Raw genomic sequence first — 18862 nt, forward strand, 5'->3', positions numbered from 1 at the left:
TTTGGCTGTGCTATTCTATGCTGAAGCAACTGCAGTGGCTATCTATCAATCAGCGGGCTTGATGTTTTATCTTTAGTATATAAATACTGTAACTCTGCAAGCTTTGAAGATATAAAGATGCTTCAAGGAAAATGAGGATGTCTTTAAAGTATATGTTTTCCCAGGAAGAAAAGTGGTATAGGCTGTATGATACTTTCAGAATTTTGGTATTTCTTAAAAAAATACTATACTATTCATTTGGTTAGAGTATTTTGGAAGCTTCCCCATTAATTGCTGAAAGAAATCTTTATGATTCACATGAAGTGTATAATCCAAAATCCAGTTTTGACCACCAGTCATTTATAAGTAGGCATAAACATGAATTCTAAACTAACACAATTATACATTGAACTCAGATGATTTATTTTGAATAAAATTGAAGACTTCCACGACTCTGTAATCTGATTACATGTAAACCATCATGTAGTTTTGTTTAGCAACAATATAGAAAAGATTTGCCATTCCCTTTTGAGATATTTTTGTCCTTTCTAGTCTAGCCTACAGCCTTGGGATTTCCTAGTGATCTCTCATCGTAGTAACCAGATGCAAACCTGCTTAATTTTCTTCAAAACCAGCAGCTAGAATATCTTTGAAAAATGAATAAAACTATGTACTGTATAAAGAGCTTTGTACATTGCAAAAAGTGTAAATGTTTGTCACATGAGCCAACATAGCACATTCCTGAAGTTATATACATTGATTGCACGCCTATTTCTTTCTAAACTAGTTTCTACATCAGGCACAGCAGCTCATTTTTTTTTTGACATTTGATGCAATAGCAGCATAACTAGAGCAAACTATAACAATAACGTGCAGAAATACTGGAAGCAGTGCAATGGTATGGGATTCTTTGGTAGATTGCAACAGGCATTGGCAATGTGACAGACAGGCTTCCCAGACTCCCAACACTCCACACATACACACTATACATACATACCAACCCCTTACACTTGCACTTTGGTTCTGCTTATCTGCTCTTTCTTTTACATGGAAGGAACATGGAGTAATTGCACCAGTCCTGCCAAGGATGGAGCAGGAATGGTTTTCTCCCCTTTTATTGGATTAAAAAAGGGATGAAAATCCATATTTTTTTTCCTTAGAGCATGACTTTTATTGCTGCCTATGGAGGTAATTTTTTCTCTCTTGCAACAAGTGGCCTTGAATGATCATGACACTATTAATCACAGGTAATGGTGGCTTTGTATCTATCTGGGAATGTTTCCATGCAACTCTATCATCCCATATATGCATGTGCCATGAGCTTATGTATGTCTCCCAAAGCATGATGTAGACTTACATCATTTGGCCTAAAAAAGTGCCTATCCCTGGAAAAGTGATACAAACAAAAAGTCTTAGCCTCAAATTCCTAATGGGAATTGTGTGTATTGTAGAGACCTGGATTCTACAGTCTTTACTGAAGATAAAAATGGGTTGGGTGGAGAAAACCACATCCTGCTCAGTAGGAGGATCTGGATGTGTTAGTGTTGAAGGAATAGCAGTCAAATGAGAGGAAGGACTGGTAATCTATTCTTATAACATAGTTGGGCAGTTAACTAACAAGTGTAGGGCTGTTAATCCTTGCAGCGTGGAAAAAGGGAGTGTTTTGGAATTATATGGTTCTTGTCCTTAAAAAAATAAGGTAAATTAAAAAGATTTTTTTTAATGTCCAGGATGGTTCAGGCAGTTGTTTTCATTTTTCATTTCACACATTTTTCACACACATCTTATTCCTCAATAATATAGTCCAGAATTTAGCCTACAAAATAATCATTCTGCTGCTTTCAAATTAAGGAACTTAATGCTTAAGAAACTATAAGCAACAAGCACTAGGAAGGTTAAGCCAATCCACTGCACTCCAAATGCTGAACTACAATTCTCAGTATTTTTAGTATTCGCATATTGGCTAATGTGGAATTGTCCTTCAGCAACATCTGGAACCCCATAAGCTATCTCTAAACTAGGAGTTTTTAGCTTTAAAAAGTGAAGCTACAGAAGAGGGAAGATCCCTATCCCCATGACAAGAGTGATTCAATCATCCTTAGTTTCAAAGTGAATACAGGAAAAAAGATGAGCGCTGTAGAAAAAAGGAAAATACATAGTTGCTTCTCTAAGAAACCAAAGCAGCATCAATACTCCTCTCTTAACATGAAATTTACAGAATCATTTTTCAAAGTTGACAAGCACTGCAGACTGACATTTCAATTATTTCTGCCCATCCTCAGTAAACAATTCAAACCAACTTTCAATTCTGGAATTGAAGGATTCCAGAATTGGAAAGGATTGAAGAAATAGGAAAGCCCCTAAAATTTATACAGATAAGAGAACTCCTTGACAAAAGCATCCAATTAAAAAGATATTCTGTCTCTTAGGAATAAAATAGATTGCTGTCTAGACTATCAGGTAAAGCCAACCAGAAAAAAAGAAAACATGACATCTAAAAAAAAAATGAGGATAAACATGATTCCAAATTGCACATTTTCCCATTAAACTGAACTGATGTATTCAAATTCACTTGTGGCCTACCCTAAAATATCTGGAAGGCAAAAGGTTGTTTGCTTTTGGTTTAAGTTCTATTCCAGATATTTTATGAATTATCTTATGGGCACATTTATGGGAACTTCACATATTTTCAGCTGCACCACATCTTTAGAGCAGATTACAACAGTGTAAAATTATACAGGAAATACAAATATGTAAAATGATTCTGAAGTATGAAACTCATGTGCAGTCCTCATTTCATCTCAAGATACTGTTGCAGAAGTAACAAAATGCACTAATTATGCTGGATACATGAAATGCAAATGACAAGATATCAAAGATAACCTTATATTCTTATAACAGAAGCAAAAAACCTCCTGCAACTCAGTATGTCCATGAATTTCTATATACCTAAATATGGTGGATTCTGTTGTAGATAGTATCCAGTAATTATTTCTTGGCCTTAAGACTACCCTTGCATATTTTAAAATCTATGTAATTTAAATTGTTCACAAGAAAAAAAGGAAAAAAAAAATAAAACACCCATAGAAATATAAAAGCAGGCATCCTATGTTGATGGAATTGAGAAGCTTTTTAATAGAAGCTAGTGACTAGAGTAATACTACAGCGTGCTTTTAAAACTTGAGGGTTTAAAAATAATAGCTTGAATACTCTGGCAAAAAAAACCCAACAAAAATATAACGAGACAAAAATAAAAATGCAATAATGAAACATTAGGTACTGTTTATGCTATGTACTGTAGTTTAAGACCCTATAATGAAGATAAAAACAGACATTTAAAAACCGGCTGATCAATTTTTTTATGCACTACTGTTCGTTTTGCTTTGGTGTTCCATTTGCTTTTGTTCTAGGTCTTGTCAAACAAGCATTATGTGGTCATGTTCGTTTCAAATGCTTAGCATTATAATGAGATCGCATATCTTTTCTCAGATTAAATTTGGCTCCACAAACCCCACATGTGTACAGATGAACATCCATGTGCTGTTCAAGTTGTTCATTATTTGGAAAAATCTGGAAACAAACTTGACAAATTGTCTCCCCAGGTGATAGATGGGATATCATATGCCGAACATGATCATGTTTTCGGAAGTTCCCTTGGTCACAAATGGAGCAGATATACCTGGCCATGCCTTTGTGCATGTCATTATGAAGGCGCAGCTGACGCTCTCGTAAAAACTGCTTCCCACATGTCTGACAAACAAATTGTTTTTCCTTGGTGTGCACAGTATAATGTTCTCGCAAATGACAACGCTGATAAAACCCTTTCCCACAAAGAGTACAGAAATGCTTGCGTCGGTGATCCCTTTCGTTCTCTTCCATAATTGCATTCTTAAACAGATCTTGTTCCAAACAACTGGACATATGTTCAACTACCAAATTCTCTGTTTCAAAACGTAATCCACAGTTAGGACATCGGAAAGGGCATGCTGAATCCCTGTACAGTTGTTTTTTGGGGAGCGTGTTCATCTGAAAATGGCTATCTCCAAACTCATCTAACATGTCTACGTACATCATTTCTTGGTTTTCAGATTGTTCTTCAGGACTCTCTTCCAAGTCAATTTTCTCCTCCATATTCCTCAAACCATTGGTGGTTAAGTCTTGTGGCTCTCCACAAGTCTGTGCATGATCCTGTAACTGCCGTCCTTTTACTAATATTTGGCCACATTTTCCACAGGCACATATATTTTCTATGTGTTTGGATAAGTAATGAGAAGACAAATCTTCTTCTGTGATTGTCAGACCACAGAGTTCACAAGATGCATTTTCCGTCACCTCCTTGGCTTTATTTGCACTGACTTTATTTGCAAGGACTCTGGTACTTTTAATATATTTCCTAGCTTGCTCACCAATAAGCATGTGGGGTTTTAAAAGAGCCTTTCTAACACTTCTATTTTCACTGACATCTTCCTCAATGTAGTATCTATAAACAGGTTCATCATCATCTAGCTCTTCATTATCAGTGGAATCATTGCCATTTGTTACTTTAACAATATTAAACTCCTTCAGGTCATTTGTAGGGTTATCATCTGGTTCCATTTTGACAATAATCCTTTTCCTTTCTGTGGCTCTACTTCGCTCTTCATTTAATGGCTCTGATGAGGCACCCCTGCTTTTTCCACTTGTTATATTTGATGTTGTGGATGAAGAACTCTCAGCAGATTGGTTTGCACTTGCTTGATATTTCTCCAATTGGGAAACTGACATTTTAGAAGTAGAGTCCCTTTCACTGCTGTCCTTCTCAGACCCCAAATACCTGGGGTTCTGATAAGAATGCCTATTAGTGCATGACATGATATGCTCATCTAACAGCCTCTCACAGCTGAAACTGAAGCCGCAGCCATCACAGGTAAAACTTCTTCCAAAGCGCCGTGAATTGGGCACTCTGTCTTTGGCACCTGAGAGTTTTGACACAGTGGTCCTTTTGCAATTCTCCAAAGGTTGCTCAGAGAAATTGTTTAATTGCAAAGCTTCATCATCAACCTCTCTGCTTTGGGAAGTACTGACAGTAGAACTTGGTGGCTCAGCACCCCACTTGTTTGCTTCGCTCTTGTTTTTAGCCTGTGTATCTTCATACATCCGAACACCAAAAATCATTTTGCTGTTTTGAGTGCTGGAAGCAGAAGAAGAGCACTGTAAACTAGAGGAATTTGTATCTTGTATATCTTCCAGACATTCTGGCACATTGTAGAGCTGTAGGGAGTTCATGGCTACTTTAAATTGCTCAAAGTTAGCTGGGGCTGTCATGATTTTCCCTAAATACATAAACTGTAAAATGAGATCAAAGCACTCAGCTGTAATCTTCATGTTGCTGAGGTTCAACTGTGCTGTGCTTTGCTGCTGGCTCATGAAAAACATCCTAAAATAAGAACTGCAAGCAGCCAAGACAGCCTTATGTGCCTGGAAGTAGATATCATCAATTGCAATACAGCAATCACAGAGAAATCCCCATTCTCTTTGGTTGTTGAGTTGTTGAAGGACATAATTGCTATGGCTAGTCCTTGCCATCTTGTGCTTGAATCACAACCTGTGCCAATAGAAATGGAGAAAAGGACAAGTATTAGTTATGTTTAGAGAACAGACATAATCAGATGCCACCATACATCATATGACCCTAACTATTTACCACATTCCCAGAGATGACAACAAAACTAGAGAAAACTAGAAATATGCACTCGAGGTCCCAAATATTTTAAATTGTATTCCTTCCTCTGTTTTTTTTTCTTTAGCAACTACACCTTCATAGGCATGGGGGAGGGATCCCAAGGAAGATTAGGCAATAAGCAAAGAGATAAGATGTCTTATCTAGAAGAAGGAACTGATACTACAACTTTACCTACAATTTTCTGATTTTTTTTCTGCCTCTACAGAAGGCCTTCAGATCTATAGTAACAAAGTTTAGATTCAAATTTAAGTTAAATATATAGACAGCTCTCATTTCCAAAGAAATATATGCATAATAAATTATGCTGTATTAATTACAAGAGTAAGAAGGCCAAGGACTCCTGATCATGAAAAGGGCACATATGTATACAAGACATTTTGGCCATAGTTGCCATCTGCTCTTGAAGCAGGAGCTGAGAGTCCAAGATCTCAGATTGAGCACCAGTCTTGAATGGAAAAGTATAACTTCATCCAAACTAAAAATGGAAAATTCCCAGATCTGTGGGGCCTTAAAATCCATACTCTGACTCAGTAAGATTAAGTTGGAGTCAGTTTCATCATATAAGACTTGCACAACATATCTCAAGGTCAATGGGTAGTGTATGAATGATACTGAATCTCAAACCAACAGATGAACTCATCTAGCAGTTTCATGCAAATTTTACATAATTGGAGAATGTCAAACCCTGTGACACCAGACACTGGAAAGACTAAGGAGCAATCACTCCCGATTCTCCTACCCCAACAGCATCAACTACAACTGGCCATTAAGGAACGAGAACCACTGTAAAACAATGAATCCTAACTCCCTGCCCTCCTAAAATAATCCCCAAATCTTTCAACTAGCCTAAAAGGATACCTTTTAGTGGTCAAAAGCCACTGAGGAGGAGAAGGAACAGAAAGACAGAATTACCACCCCCATTCCAGCTCTGCCAAAGGTCATAAAAAATGTGACAGATGCTACATCTGTTTTAAATCCTTAAAGGTTCTTCCAAAGTGGTTTATAAGCAACATAAATTGCTATATATAAATGTATTATTTAAAAATAAGCAAAAAAACTTCTAGAATCTTTTCCTTAGACTAGAGCAATGTTAGTGATGTTCAACTGAGCAGTCTACTGAAATGGTTATTTAATTTCTCAATTTTGAGATTTGCTCCACAATTTACACTGATGGCCTGCTGGTTCTAACTAAACCAGCTTTCCCTAACCTAAGTTTATATTTAAGATTGGAATTCAAATCATGCTGACTGAGGTTGATAACAATTGTAGCCAAAACATTTCTATGGGTTCAAAATGGAGAAGCTGCAATAGGCAACAATGAATTATTTATCTGGGTCAGTGCATATCAGGTCTTGCACTCTCTAAGCACAGGAGAAACATTTTAGTTTGTTTTTCCAATCTCTTCAGCTTTTCCCCCACCCTCTTTCCCCTCTCTCTTCCCATAATTGACTTCTCCATCCCTTGTCTCTTCAGAGTTATTTATAATTAGTGTTATATAACCCTGATAACGTAAAGTATTTGTTGTCCTTAGAACAGACTTTGAATGCTTTGGTTGGACAATTCATATCATACTAAATGTGTGTTTCTGTGTGTGTATGCATCCCCTCTCCAAAACTTAAATGTTTGTGTGTGTATGTACATTGTCACACACACACAGAAAGAGTGGGTGTGGTATAGTATACTGTAATGTATTAGCCCATTTTTGCAATTGTGGTGCGTTGTTTTTAATGTCAGCATTGGGGGTTGCAGAGAATATGGCTGCATTATAATGAATTATAATGATGTCACAAGAAGCGAAGAAGCAGACATTTTAGGATTGGGGTTTTTATTTTGCTTTTTATTTATTCTTACTTTTAGAGTATTGGGATTTCAAAGATTTAGGGCAGGGGTCCTCAAACTTTATAAACAGGGGGCCAATTTATGGTCCCTCAGACTGTTGGTGGGCCAGACTGGCTGGTGTGGGTGTGGTTAGGTCATGTGACTAGGTGGGCATGGCCAATTTAGCAGTACATTAAACAATGCACACAAATTAAACTTTAATTTGTTTTGCTCCTGGGGGTGTTTTGTTTGCTTTTGTTTGCATGTTGCTCTTTTGGTTGACTTTTCTTTTTACTAGATCGTTTTTTCAGATGTTTAGGAGTCTAGTGGTCCACTTCAGGAAACTCAGTTTTGCAGCAATTCTTCTCAGCCTCAAGGAATTTACAATCAACACTGTCTCTCTCTCTCTACCTTTTTCCCTCTCTATCTCTCTTTTTCTCTCTCTCTATCCTGTCTCTTTCCCTCCCTCCCTCTTTCTCTCTCTTTCTGTCTATCTCTCTATCTTTCTGTCTGTCTGTCTCTGTCTCTTTCTTTCTTCCTCTTTGTCTACCTTCTGGAGGCAGGAGAGGTTAAAAACCGGGCGTGCAGATGCCCTGTGAGGCCTCCGTGGGCCCCGTTTTTGGCCGCAGAGTGCTACTGGAGGCGGGGGAGGCCAAAAACGGGTATCATTACATTTAAAGTTATAGGGCAGCCTTCTCCAGCCTGTTTGTTCCCCAAGTGTGTGAACTTCAACTACCAAAATTCTCAGCAATGGCTATATTGATAAATGAATTCTTGGAAGAGTTTCATATATTTAGAGGATATCTCCTTGGGAAAAGGCTGACTTACGAGTATCATGTGAGTCCAGAATCAGGGCAGAATGTGATTGAAGTAAAGCACCACTAACTTTATGATCTTCAAGATGAATATGAAAAACCTATGATCAGATTTGCCAACAATTTTAAAGAAATCACTGGCAATGAGATAGGAGACAACTGAGATAAATCAATCAAAGTTGTTATCTTTTTTCTCCAACGGGTCTAATAGCAGAGCAGAAAAGAGAGAAATATGCATTTTGATGTTGAAAATATTACAGTGGGAGTAAAGTTTCAAACATCCTACCTTCAATGCCACTGCCTAACTCCAATTCCACTTGCGTTCTGTGTCTGTCTTTGTTCTGCAATAAACCATGGTGGCTACAATTACAGATACATCATCATGTCCTTATTGGCCCTTAGCTATTTACTACAGCAGTTCAGCTTAACTGTTGTCTATCCCACAACACATTACATTTACACAAGACAACAATTTTAATAGAAGAAAATTCATATCTCCCTAAAATTGCACAGGAGACAAGAGATACTTTGTCCTGCAAAAAGAGACTAGGTAGGATTCAATGAATCACTTAATAAAATATTCTGAGCAAGCAACCTACCCTGTTCCTGCAGCTCTGTCTCATCTGATCTGCTCACTAAACTTTGCTATCATCTTTGTAGGTCTCTTCTGCACTTCTTCCAGTCTGTCAACATCCTTTTAAGCATGGGTGGGGAAGAGCTGTGATACTTTATCTGAGGCTTCTGTTAATGCATACATACAAAATTTTAAATTAATGGCAAAAAAGAAAACTGTCTGAAATAGTGGATTTTCACAAAGATCCCCATCTTTCCTATTTCCCCTTCTGCGTCAATTGCTTAAGCAGCAGCAGCAGCAGCAGTAGTTTCAGTTCATATACTTCTGGTGACATCATAGACCCGTGATGGCGAACCTATGGCACGCGTGCCACAGGTGGCACGCGGAGCCATATCTATGGGCACGTGAATGTTGCTCTAGCTCAGCTCCAGCGTGCATGCGTACACCAGCCAGTTGATTTTCAGGCCTTTTGGGCCCACCAGAAATCAGGAAATGGGCCATTTTTGCCCTCCCCAGGTTCCTAGAAAGCCTCTGGAGCCTGGGGAGGGCAAAAACAGGCCTACCGGGCCATCACATGCCAAAAGCGGGGGGGGAGCGCGGGGGGGGGTCGCACGTGGATGCACAGGGGTGGGGCACATTGAATTATGGGTGTGGGCATGTGCACACTCAACCCCCACGCTCCCCCCCCCCCCTTTTGGCACGCGATGGTAAGGTTAGCCATCACTGTCATAGACTATAGTTTGCCAAGAATTCAGTGGAGGAGAAATGGACAAAGTCATACACATACATGCTATATGTGATAAGGAAGTCACAAAGAAAAATAAATTCTCCCTCCGAGAAATAATGCAGAGAGATATGAGTGGTCTTTGTGCTACTTCTTTATCAGCAATGTGGTTTTGTGATGGCTTTACTCATCTCCTTCATCCTCCCCTCCAACAATTCATGTGAGGAATTATTATTTTTTAAAAAAGGAGATCTGGTCAGAATATTTGCAGTTACTTAATTGTGACAACTCTGGATGGCTTATTGTGCTACCTTGGCACTGAAAATATGTCCCAGGCTCGAGTAACCCACAAATCTACATATACCAATTAGAAGTCAAATGATCTAACTTTTTATGAGAAATTAAGTCTAAAGAAATATTGAAAAAAGACAGTGAAATTTAATGACCAAAGTATAGAGGATATAAGTTTTTAATGCTTCAGTTCTGATAGTTAAACTTCTGATAGTTCAGCATCTGGTCTTAGTTTAATGCTAAGGCACACTAAACCATTAACCATTAACAGGCAGCAACCAAGACTTAATACTATTGGTTACTTTCCAAATATCAACATATGATTTACTTTTCCATTATTCCATCTACTAAGCAAGCTTTCTTATGACAAATAAATATTCAAATCAGAATTAACTTTTGGAATATTAATTCACCGTTCACAAACTATTTAAGTTAAGCAGCTGATGAAATATGAGTGGAAGGTCACAGATACTGTGATGGTTATTTTAGAACAATTGGATATTGTATGGAAGATATATTTTTCAGTGACCAGATACATAATCTCTGACCACTGTGTGTCAATGGCTGAAGAAGAGTAACAATGGAAACTCAAAAGCTTCCAACTTCTGAAATGTGACATTGCATGATTGTGAATTCTGGATATTTCAAGGTCCCTATGCTTTGCAGACAATTCTGTAGTTCTCCAGATGAGAACATCCTGCAGATGTTAAATTGCAACTCCCAGGATCTTTCATCATTGGCTATACTACCTTAGTGGAATTTCAAAGCCCTTAGAGCAGTGATGGCGAACCTTTTCAGCACCAAGTGCCAAAACCGGAACGCGTGTCCATGCAGTGCCTAAAAACGGCCCAGAAAACAGTCTGAAAATAGCCCGAAAAATGGCCTGGAAACAGCCTGGTTTTTGGCCATTTTTCAGGCCGTTTTCCAGTGCCCTTGAAGACCAGTTGGCTGGCACGCATATGCGTGCTGGGAACCAGAAGAGCAGCTGTGGATGGCAAGTGTGCCCACAGAGAGGGCTCTGATTGCTACCTCTGGCACAGTGCCATAGGTTTGCCATCACAGCATTACAGGGTCACACATTCATCTCTGTTCTAATTAGATTTGATGGCTAATGGATGTTAAAAAGTCACCTGGACCACAAGATGGGAGGCAAATAAATCTGATAGATAGCTAGATAGATATTACAAGAATGAGTGCAAGAATGCAAGAAAGACATTTTCTGTTAAAAATATACGTAACAGATTAACACTTATATCTAAGAAAACAGCACTGACAAATCCAGTATTTAAGATTATACAATATCTATAAACAATGTGCTAGAAAACTAAATACTGTACAGATATCTATTTTAGAAATCAGAAGTAAAAATTAATCAAAATAAATACATTAATACTAATGTAATTGAAACAGTTTGTCACAGCTTTCTAAGAAATTCTTTTCAATCCAAAGAAGGTATTTAAACAAGGTCAAAATCATTGGATACATAGATTGTGGGCTCTGAGCTAACTTGAAAAAACACCATTGATAAAAAAAATCAGTGAGATTGCTTCACAGTAGCTGCCAGTCATTTGATAATGGCAGATCATAATATTTATCATGGATTATAATTTAGTACGGTATGTGAGTCCAAGTAATTGTGATTTATTCACTAACCTATAGTAAGTTAACAGTGTGTTAGTGTGTAGGTAAACCAAGGGTATCTGTCCTTGCTGATTGGTAACTTTTCACTAGACCTGCATCAACTTATTCAGTTAGAATTGTCAGAAATTGAATCTAGAGTCTTGAACCCATGTAACTTGCTACTGACTTAATGTTCCTTCCTAGTCATGTTTTATGGTTATCATATAACTAAGTATTTTCTATCTGAAATGAATGTTTATATTTTCATTAAAATTCAAATACTGTGCATACTAAGGGATATACATTTTAAAAGATACATTTGTCAGCTTTTTAAGATCAGGAAACAATACTACAGAACTGAAGCTCTACTTTATTCTTGCAGGGTATAATTTCACATTTTTGGAAGCCTGAGTTTTTCTCTCTCCCCATTCTAATACCAAGGCCATCAAAGCAGGGAAATCCTTGAGGATTTTTTTCCCCACTGCCTCCTCTCTTTCAGAACTGAGCTGTTGCACACGTCCTTCAAGGCTATCATCACATTCCTCTACATTTGAACTCTGTACAAGAGTGATGTGTACACATAAGGCAGGCAATCTTGTCAAATGTTAGCCTTCCGTCTTTCTTTATCTCCTCGGTTTTTGACGACTGAAACGTTTCTAAGTTTCATTTCCAGAGAAAAACTTCATCCGGTATTGAAGATCCAACAACTGGAGATGGGGGATGTTCTCCATGAAATGATGCCAAGATTTCATTTAAATTCAAAGACAATTTTAAAAAACTAAAGCAGTTTCAATATATATCTGAGTAGAGAAAAAGTACTCATTAGGAAGAACACAAAAGTTTAATCTATGGCAGGGGTCTCCAAACTTTAAGCCTGGCGAACTTCAACTCCCAGAATTCCCCAGCCAGCAAAGCTATTAATTAATTAAAGCTATTAATTCTGGGAGTTGAAGTCCGCCAGGCTTAAAGTTGCCAAGGTTGGAGACCCCTGATTTATGCTACCCATAAAGTTATACAGTATTTTTATACACCTGTTTGAGACTGACGTGCAAAGCAGCGTCCTTCCGATTTTTGCTCATTTATCTATTTCTCTTTAAACCCCAACAAAGTGCAAATTAACTGCCGGGGAACCTGACCAGCGTAGCGTTTTACAAATGGCAGCTTTTCGGTCAAAAACAGCCGGCGACAGCAACCCTCCCACAGCCTTTCCGACCCCAAGTACAACTTTTTGTCCTGAGCGATGGAAAGAAAAAAATCCGCCCGGCTCTTTTTGCGCTTCTCGGTTAAAAAAGCCGATGGCGGTACGAGACGCCAGCCACATGGTGCAATCATCAGGGGAGGAGAAGCAAGAGCAGCCTTGAATCGCAGCTAGGAGTGGCTTCCGCTGGAAAGCCCCACCACTAGGCCGGGCGAGCGGGCGGGCTGGCGCCGCCTTTCCCTCTGGTGCTCGGCGCGCAACAGAGGGCCGTGAACAAGGAAAAATTCTCCGGCGCTTCGCTTTCTCAAAAGGCGGGCGACAGCAGAGGCATATTCCCTCAGCCATTTCCCCCCCGCTCTCCTCTTCCAGCAATCGGCCACGCTGCTCCGCTCCCGCCCGGGGACCCTTCCCGCCACTCCTCCGTTCGGCCTCCCGAGGCCTGGAGCCGTCGCAGCGCCCAACTCTTGACTCCCGTTGCTGCGCAACAGAGATCACCTCCAGGGGCCTACCCCGTTCTTTGCGCTGGCGAGCCTCGCGTCCCCTTTCTTACCTGCCGCCAAAGCGCTGGGGAGGTGTTGGAGCAGAGGAGAAGGGCCCCGGCTGTTCTGCCGGCGCGGCCGCCGCCTCCTCCTCTGCTGCAGCAACAAAGGACTTCCGCCCCCGGCCGCGCCTGCTGCCGCTGCTCTCTTACTGCAGAAGAAACTCAGGGCTTTGCCGCGACCGCACTGAGCCGGACCCCTCCCCCCGGCTGGCGGCCAGCAAGCGGCGCCTGGCCCTGCTTGCTGCGGCTGGTGCGGTCGTGGCCAATGTACAGGCACGACGCGGCCCGTCGCTCTTTTTCTCTGCCCTTTCCTAGGGACCGCGGGGCAATCGGCCGGCCCTCGGCGTATCGGCAGGAAGCAGCCCGGTGCCATCCCGTTGTCGCCAGGCTCGCGTTCGTGCCGCCAAGACGGGAGGAGAGAGCGTGGTTTCTGGCGCCCGGGATGCTGCTTCTTCGCCTGGACCAGCGGTCAGGATTAGGGAAGGCAGATGCACCGTCGTTTGCTTCTTTCCCAGGAAAGGCTATTATTCATATTTAGTTAGAGCAAAGCGATGTTTCCCACGGTACTTCGCTAATTCCACCATTTTACCAAAAACCTATTTTTGAGTTGTAAGAAAATATTGGGTCTGCATATTGAACGATTCGTTGAACTATAGTTCTTTTCATAAATCACGTTGGGTTGGGATCAAGCAGAATGGTACAGTATTAATCATGTTTAACGAAGTTTAACAGAGTAAGCAAAACTTTACACTTCAGAATATGTGAACTAGGCATATGGATCCTGAATTTATTTCTTTCAGACTGAAAATGCTCAGGAGCCTCTCCCATTCTCTCCTTTTCTGTAATAAATGTATATTCTGGCTCTCAAAGATGTTGCTTTTGGGGTGGGTGGGTTTCCTCAATCCCCTGTAAGAATAATAACTGTAATGGGCACCTTTAAAAGGAAAAATAACACAAATAATTATTGCATATAATGTTCTATTTTCCTTATAAATCAAATCAGCATACGTAATAATTTCATTTGATTTTATCCTCACAACCACTATGCAAACAAAGCTGGCCTGAGAGTAACTGACCTTCCTAAATAATTCTATGTGCAAAACTTATTTTTTACAAAAAATAATTGGCACAACCATAGACATAGAACTCTGAAAGTGAGTCTCACTAATAGTGTATGATACTTTGCTACTAATGTTGCCCAATGCAGGTTTGAAACAGACAGGAGAGTTGGGTGAGTGCATGATAAGGCATCAAACTAGAATCCAAGAGTTTGAGAGTTCTAGTCCTGCTTTGGGCATGAAGTCAGATGGATGATCTTGGGCCAGTAACTTTCTCTCAGTCCTAGGAAGGAAGCAATGGCAAACCACCTCTGAAAAACCTTGCCAAGAAAATTTCAGGAACTTGGTTCAGCTGTCTCAAAAAACCGATACGATTGAACAGGATATATATGTGTATATGCATGCATTGCAAATGTTGAAAGAAAGAGAATCTACATAATCATTTCCAATCCAAAACCTTACAGTTCCCTCTCTCACCTTTCCTCTAGTCCAGGGATTACCAAATTTTGAGACCCCCTTTAAGAGGAGGGTCTCTTTAACACTTATGGACTTCAATTCCCAGAATTCCTCAGCCAACCAAGTTTTAAATTTGCCAAGTTGGCCCCTGCTCTAGTCACCAAAGCTGCCTTTTTCTGAGACTGGAAAGATCAGATTTTGAAGCAGGTAGCAAATCATTTTGGAGAAGGGCTACAGGAAGAGGGACAATGATACAAAACACTCAAAGTCAAGTGAAAAGGATTTTTTGGGTTTTGGAGGCATTAGGGTGGGTTTTTTTTTTACTTTACTCTATGAAATCTGTTTTGTTTTACACTAAGTTTTCCAGTATTTAATACCTATGGTTGAACCAGGTACATTCCCATATTGTCCCGGTTCCCATCCCTTTCTTTGTCCAAAATGTATTAACTTATCACAATTTTCTGGGTTCATATAACATACTTAAATATATGGGATGTTTTTGCACAATATATTAGACTAAAATGCAGTTACCCTAGTCTGTAGTTTACCTTTCCAATTCTTTCAACAGGAGGAAAATAAATGAAAAAAAAATACAGTTGGAAAAACTAACCTACCTCCATTCCACTGTTTCCAGCAGTGCTGCCTGAATGCAATATACACACTTTGGTTATTATATTATCTGAATATCAAAACAAGTCTTCTTCCTCTGTAACAGACATAAATTAACAATTTCCCCTTTGTAATCCATTTCTGCAGTCATCAGATAAAAATGCAGTCAAGTGATAAAATTTGTCCTCTTAATTTTCTTCAAAAGAAATGCTGTAATCTAAAGTTTGATGTCCCATTAACAGTTTAAATGTGTTGTAGCCCCCCCCTCCCCCCTGAAGTGATATAGGCATATATTGGATATAGCAATAAGATCACAAGAGCTTTGCTGGATCAAGTCTTAGACTCATATAATCCAGCATATTGTGTTGCAGTGGTTAAATGAATGCATTTGAGATGCTCACAAGCGTTATCTTGAGTCTCACTGCATTGAGTTTCTATTGCCTAAAATGTTAACATTCTGAGTGAGGAAGAAAAACTTACGTATCTCCATTGACCTATATTGCATGGTTTTAAATGTATAATTTTGTTGGCATGCATGTAGGACCTCATTTTTGCCTTCATGATGTACCTGATCTCTTACTCTTGACCACTAAATTTGCTCAGGAGCTTTTGATGAAGGAACTCATCAAACTCAGGAGTGATGATGAAGGATCTCACCTTTTTGAAAACACATCTCTTGAGTTATCTACGTGTTTTTTAAAAAAATCTAGTGAGATATACATTTATGGAAACCACAGTGGCTCCTTTTCAAGAAGGCTATGATTTTGGTATTCATTAATATTTACCATTACAGTACTTCCCTAGAGCAGATACTATACTAACAAGAATATTTATTATTCTGGTTCCTTTTTGAATATTGGAATCAAATTGGTTTCAGTCCTCAGGAACAAATCTCAAAATTAAAAAAATACATGTCTTTCTATCTAGGCCAGTGTTTCCCAAACTTGGGAACTTCAAGATGTATGGACTTCAACTCCCAAAATCCCACAGCCAGCCATGCTGGATGGGGAATTCTGGGAGTTGAAGTCCACACTTCTTAAAGTTCCCAAGTTTGAGAAACACTGATCTAGGCAATACTATCTGAACTGAGATTTATTTATTTTTGGTTGATTAACTTGGCTGATAATTTTTAATCTTTTTTTACCTCTGATTTCATCCCCAATCATTTGATCTGATTCTCCACCAAAAAACTCAGGTTTAGCACAGATCTAAATCTGTCCTAAATCTTTAATAATGAAAACAAGCATAGAATTCAAATCAGTTCCTTCTGCTGTTTCCTTATCCTCCTGTAGCACTCTGTTAAAACCCCAGCCTGAGATGTTTTTAATCAGTTACCTATTCTAAATTACTTGAAAGGTTTTTGTTGTTTGTTTTAGTGTTGTTTTCCAGGAGCTCTTCAAAGTCAAAGACATTTCCTCCCAAATATCTTAATTGTAGAAGCCAGTCTCCCTTGGATCATGTGCCAAAGTATAATCTGAGTCCAAATCAATTCTTTTGTTTCATCCCATTGTTTGATATTATAATGCTTAAGTTTTAAAGTACTTGTGTGTGTTTTGTTTGTTTGTAGTACCTATTTCTTCACTGCCAAGAAGGAGTTGACTCTTGGTTAAACATATAATTGGAAAATAAGATTCTCTTTAAACAAGAGTGTACAACATGATGCATTAGAGCTGAACTCCTTTTGTGCAAAATCTGAAACTCCATCCAAACACAATGATAAAGAAACATTATTTGTGTCATAAGGCTCGGAACATTTGGAAATTATAATTATTAAAATAGGCTGAAAAGACTTCCCTCTGAAACCAAGGAAGAACTTCTCCCAAACTTCTTGGTTTGGTCCAGATGTGCGTCACAGTACATTGCCCACTATATTCAGTCTCCCCTGCCCCCAAGTTAAGTGAGGTTTCTGGCCACTGAATAGTTGTTTTTCCTTGTCCAACAGTTCCAACAGCTTCAGATTGAACTGTGTATTTCTAGTGGTTAAGGCACCAGGCTAGAAACCAGGAGACTGGCTGAGTTCTAGTCCCATCTTAGCCATGAAAGCCAGCTGGGTGACTTTGGGCCAGTCACTCTCTCTGCCCATCTCACTTTATAGAGTTGTTGTGGGGAAAATAGGAGGAGGAAAGTGTGTTGGATATGTTCACCACTTTATTTGTAAAAATAAAGGCATGAAACAAAAATAAAACACAACACAGCCAATGTTACTGTGTTGGCTCTTCCTATGGTTACAGATGTTGTCTATAAATTTAAGGCTGCATGGCATTTCCAAAAGTAGACAGCCAATTGCATTAGGTTAACCTCTGTTTTATGTTACAGTGAGACAAGGAAGCTCTTCAGAGGGGAACTGTATTACTTCACTTCTTTTGAAATGCCATAAGCCAAAAGTTTAGGCGGTGGAGTACGGGAGCTCTTGCTCAGTATGGACATTGGGGCCTTGGCCTTCTATCCTGTGAGCTTTCAAACCGCATTCAACATGTAGCCCTTATTGAAACTACATCTGCATGGAGGGATTCTTTTCTGTTCCTCCTTAGAAGGTAACACTTGGGCCAGGGTCATTTGCCAGCTCCCCCACTGAAAATAGAATAGAATAGAATAGAATTATTTATTGGCCAAGTGTGGTTGGACACACAAGGAATTTGTCTTTGGTGTATATGCTCTCAGTGCACATAAGGAGAATAAAATACATTCATCAAAAATAAAAAAGATACACTTAGTGACAGTCAAGGTTACTAATAAGCTATCAAATCGTATTAGGAAACAAAAATATAAATTGAAAGATACAAGCAACATGGTTATAGTAATAAGTTGGAAGAGATAGATACTAGTAAGGAAGAGAAGAATAATAGTAATAGTCTTAGTAAATTATTTGACAGTGTTGTGGGAATTAGTTGTTAAGCAGAGTGATGGCATTCGGGAAAAAATTGTCCTTGTGTCTAGTTGTTCTGGTGTGCAGTGCCCTATAGCATTGTTTTGAGGGTAGAAGTTGAAACAATTTATGTCCAGGATGTGAGGGGTCTATTTTCACAGCCCTCTTTTTGACTCATGCAGTATACAGATCCTCAATGGAGGGCAGGTTGGTAGCAATTGTTTTTTCTGCAGTTCTAATTATCCTTTGAAGTTTGAGTTTGTCTTGTTTGGTTGCAGAGCCAAATCAGACAGTTATGAAGGTGCAGATGACAGACTCAATAATTCCTCTGTAGAACTGGAACAGCAGCTCTTTGGGCAATTTGAGCTTTCTGAGTTGGTGCAGAAAGAAAATTCTTTGTTGAGCTTTTTTGATGACGTTTTTGATGTTAGGTGTCCATTTTAAGTCTTGAGATATGATAGAACCTAGAAACCTGAAGGAGTCTACTGTTGATACTGTGTTGTCTAGTATTGTAAGAGACGGTACTATAGGTGGTTTTCTTCTAAAATCCACCACCATTTCTACGGTTTTGAGTGTATTTAGTTCAAGATT

General features: G+C 39.2%; 1 protein-coding gene across 3 annotated transcripts; it reads right to left on the reverse strand.

Moving 5' to 3' along the window:
* Window positions 1-378: 378 nt before the first annotated feature.
* ZBTB1 (zinc finger and BTB domain containing 1) lies at window positions 379-13418 on the reverse strand. 3 transcript variants are annotated; one of them, XM_070942386.1, is made up of 4 exons: window positions 13292-13418; window positions 8934-9075; window positions 8621-8675; window positions 379-5563 (listed from the first exon to the last, which is right to left on the reverse strand). In XM_070942386.1, exon 4 carries the CDS (start codon window positions 5542-5544, stop codon window positions 3415-3417), a length of 2130 nt encoding a protein of 709 aa, XP_070798487.1. In that variant the 5' UTR covers window positions 5545-5563; window positions 8621-8675; window positions 8934-9075; window positions 13292-13418; the 3' UTR covers window positions 379-3414. The 3 variants fall into 3 exon arrangements, with proteins under 3 accessions (XP_070798487.1, XP_070798496.1, XP_070798505.1); XM_070942395.1 differs by lacking the exon at window positions 8621-8675; XM_070942404.1 differs by lacking the exons at window positions 8621-8675; window positions 8934-9075.
* Between the last annotated feature and the right edge of the window lie 5444 nt (window positions 13419-18862).

This window comes from Pituophis catenifer, unplaced genomic scaffold (assembly GCF_029215685.1).
Source record: "Pituophis catenifer annectens isolate HBS135680 unplaced genomic scaffold, rPitCat1.0.hap2 SCAF_1, whole genome shotgun sequence".
Lineage (NCBI taxonomy): Eukaryota > Metazoa > Chordata > Lepidosauria > Squamata > Colubridae > Pituophis > Pituophis catenifer.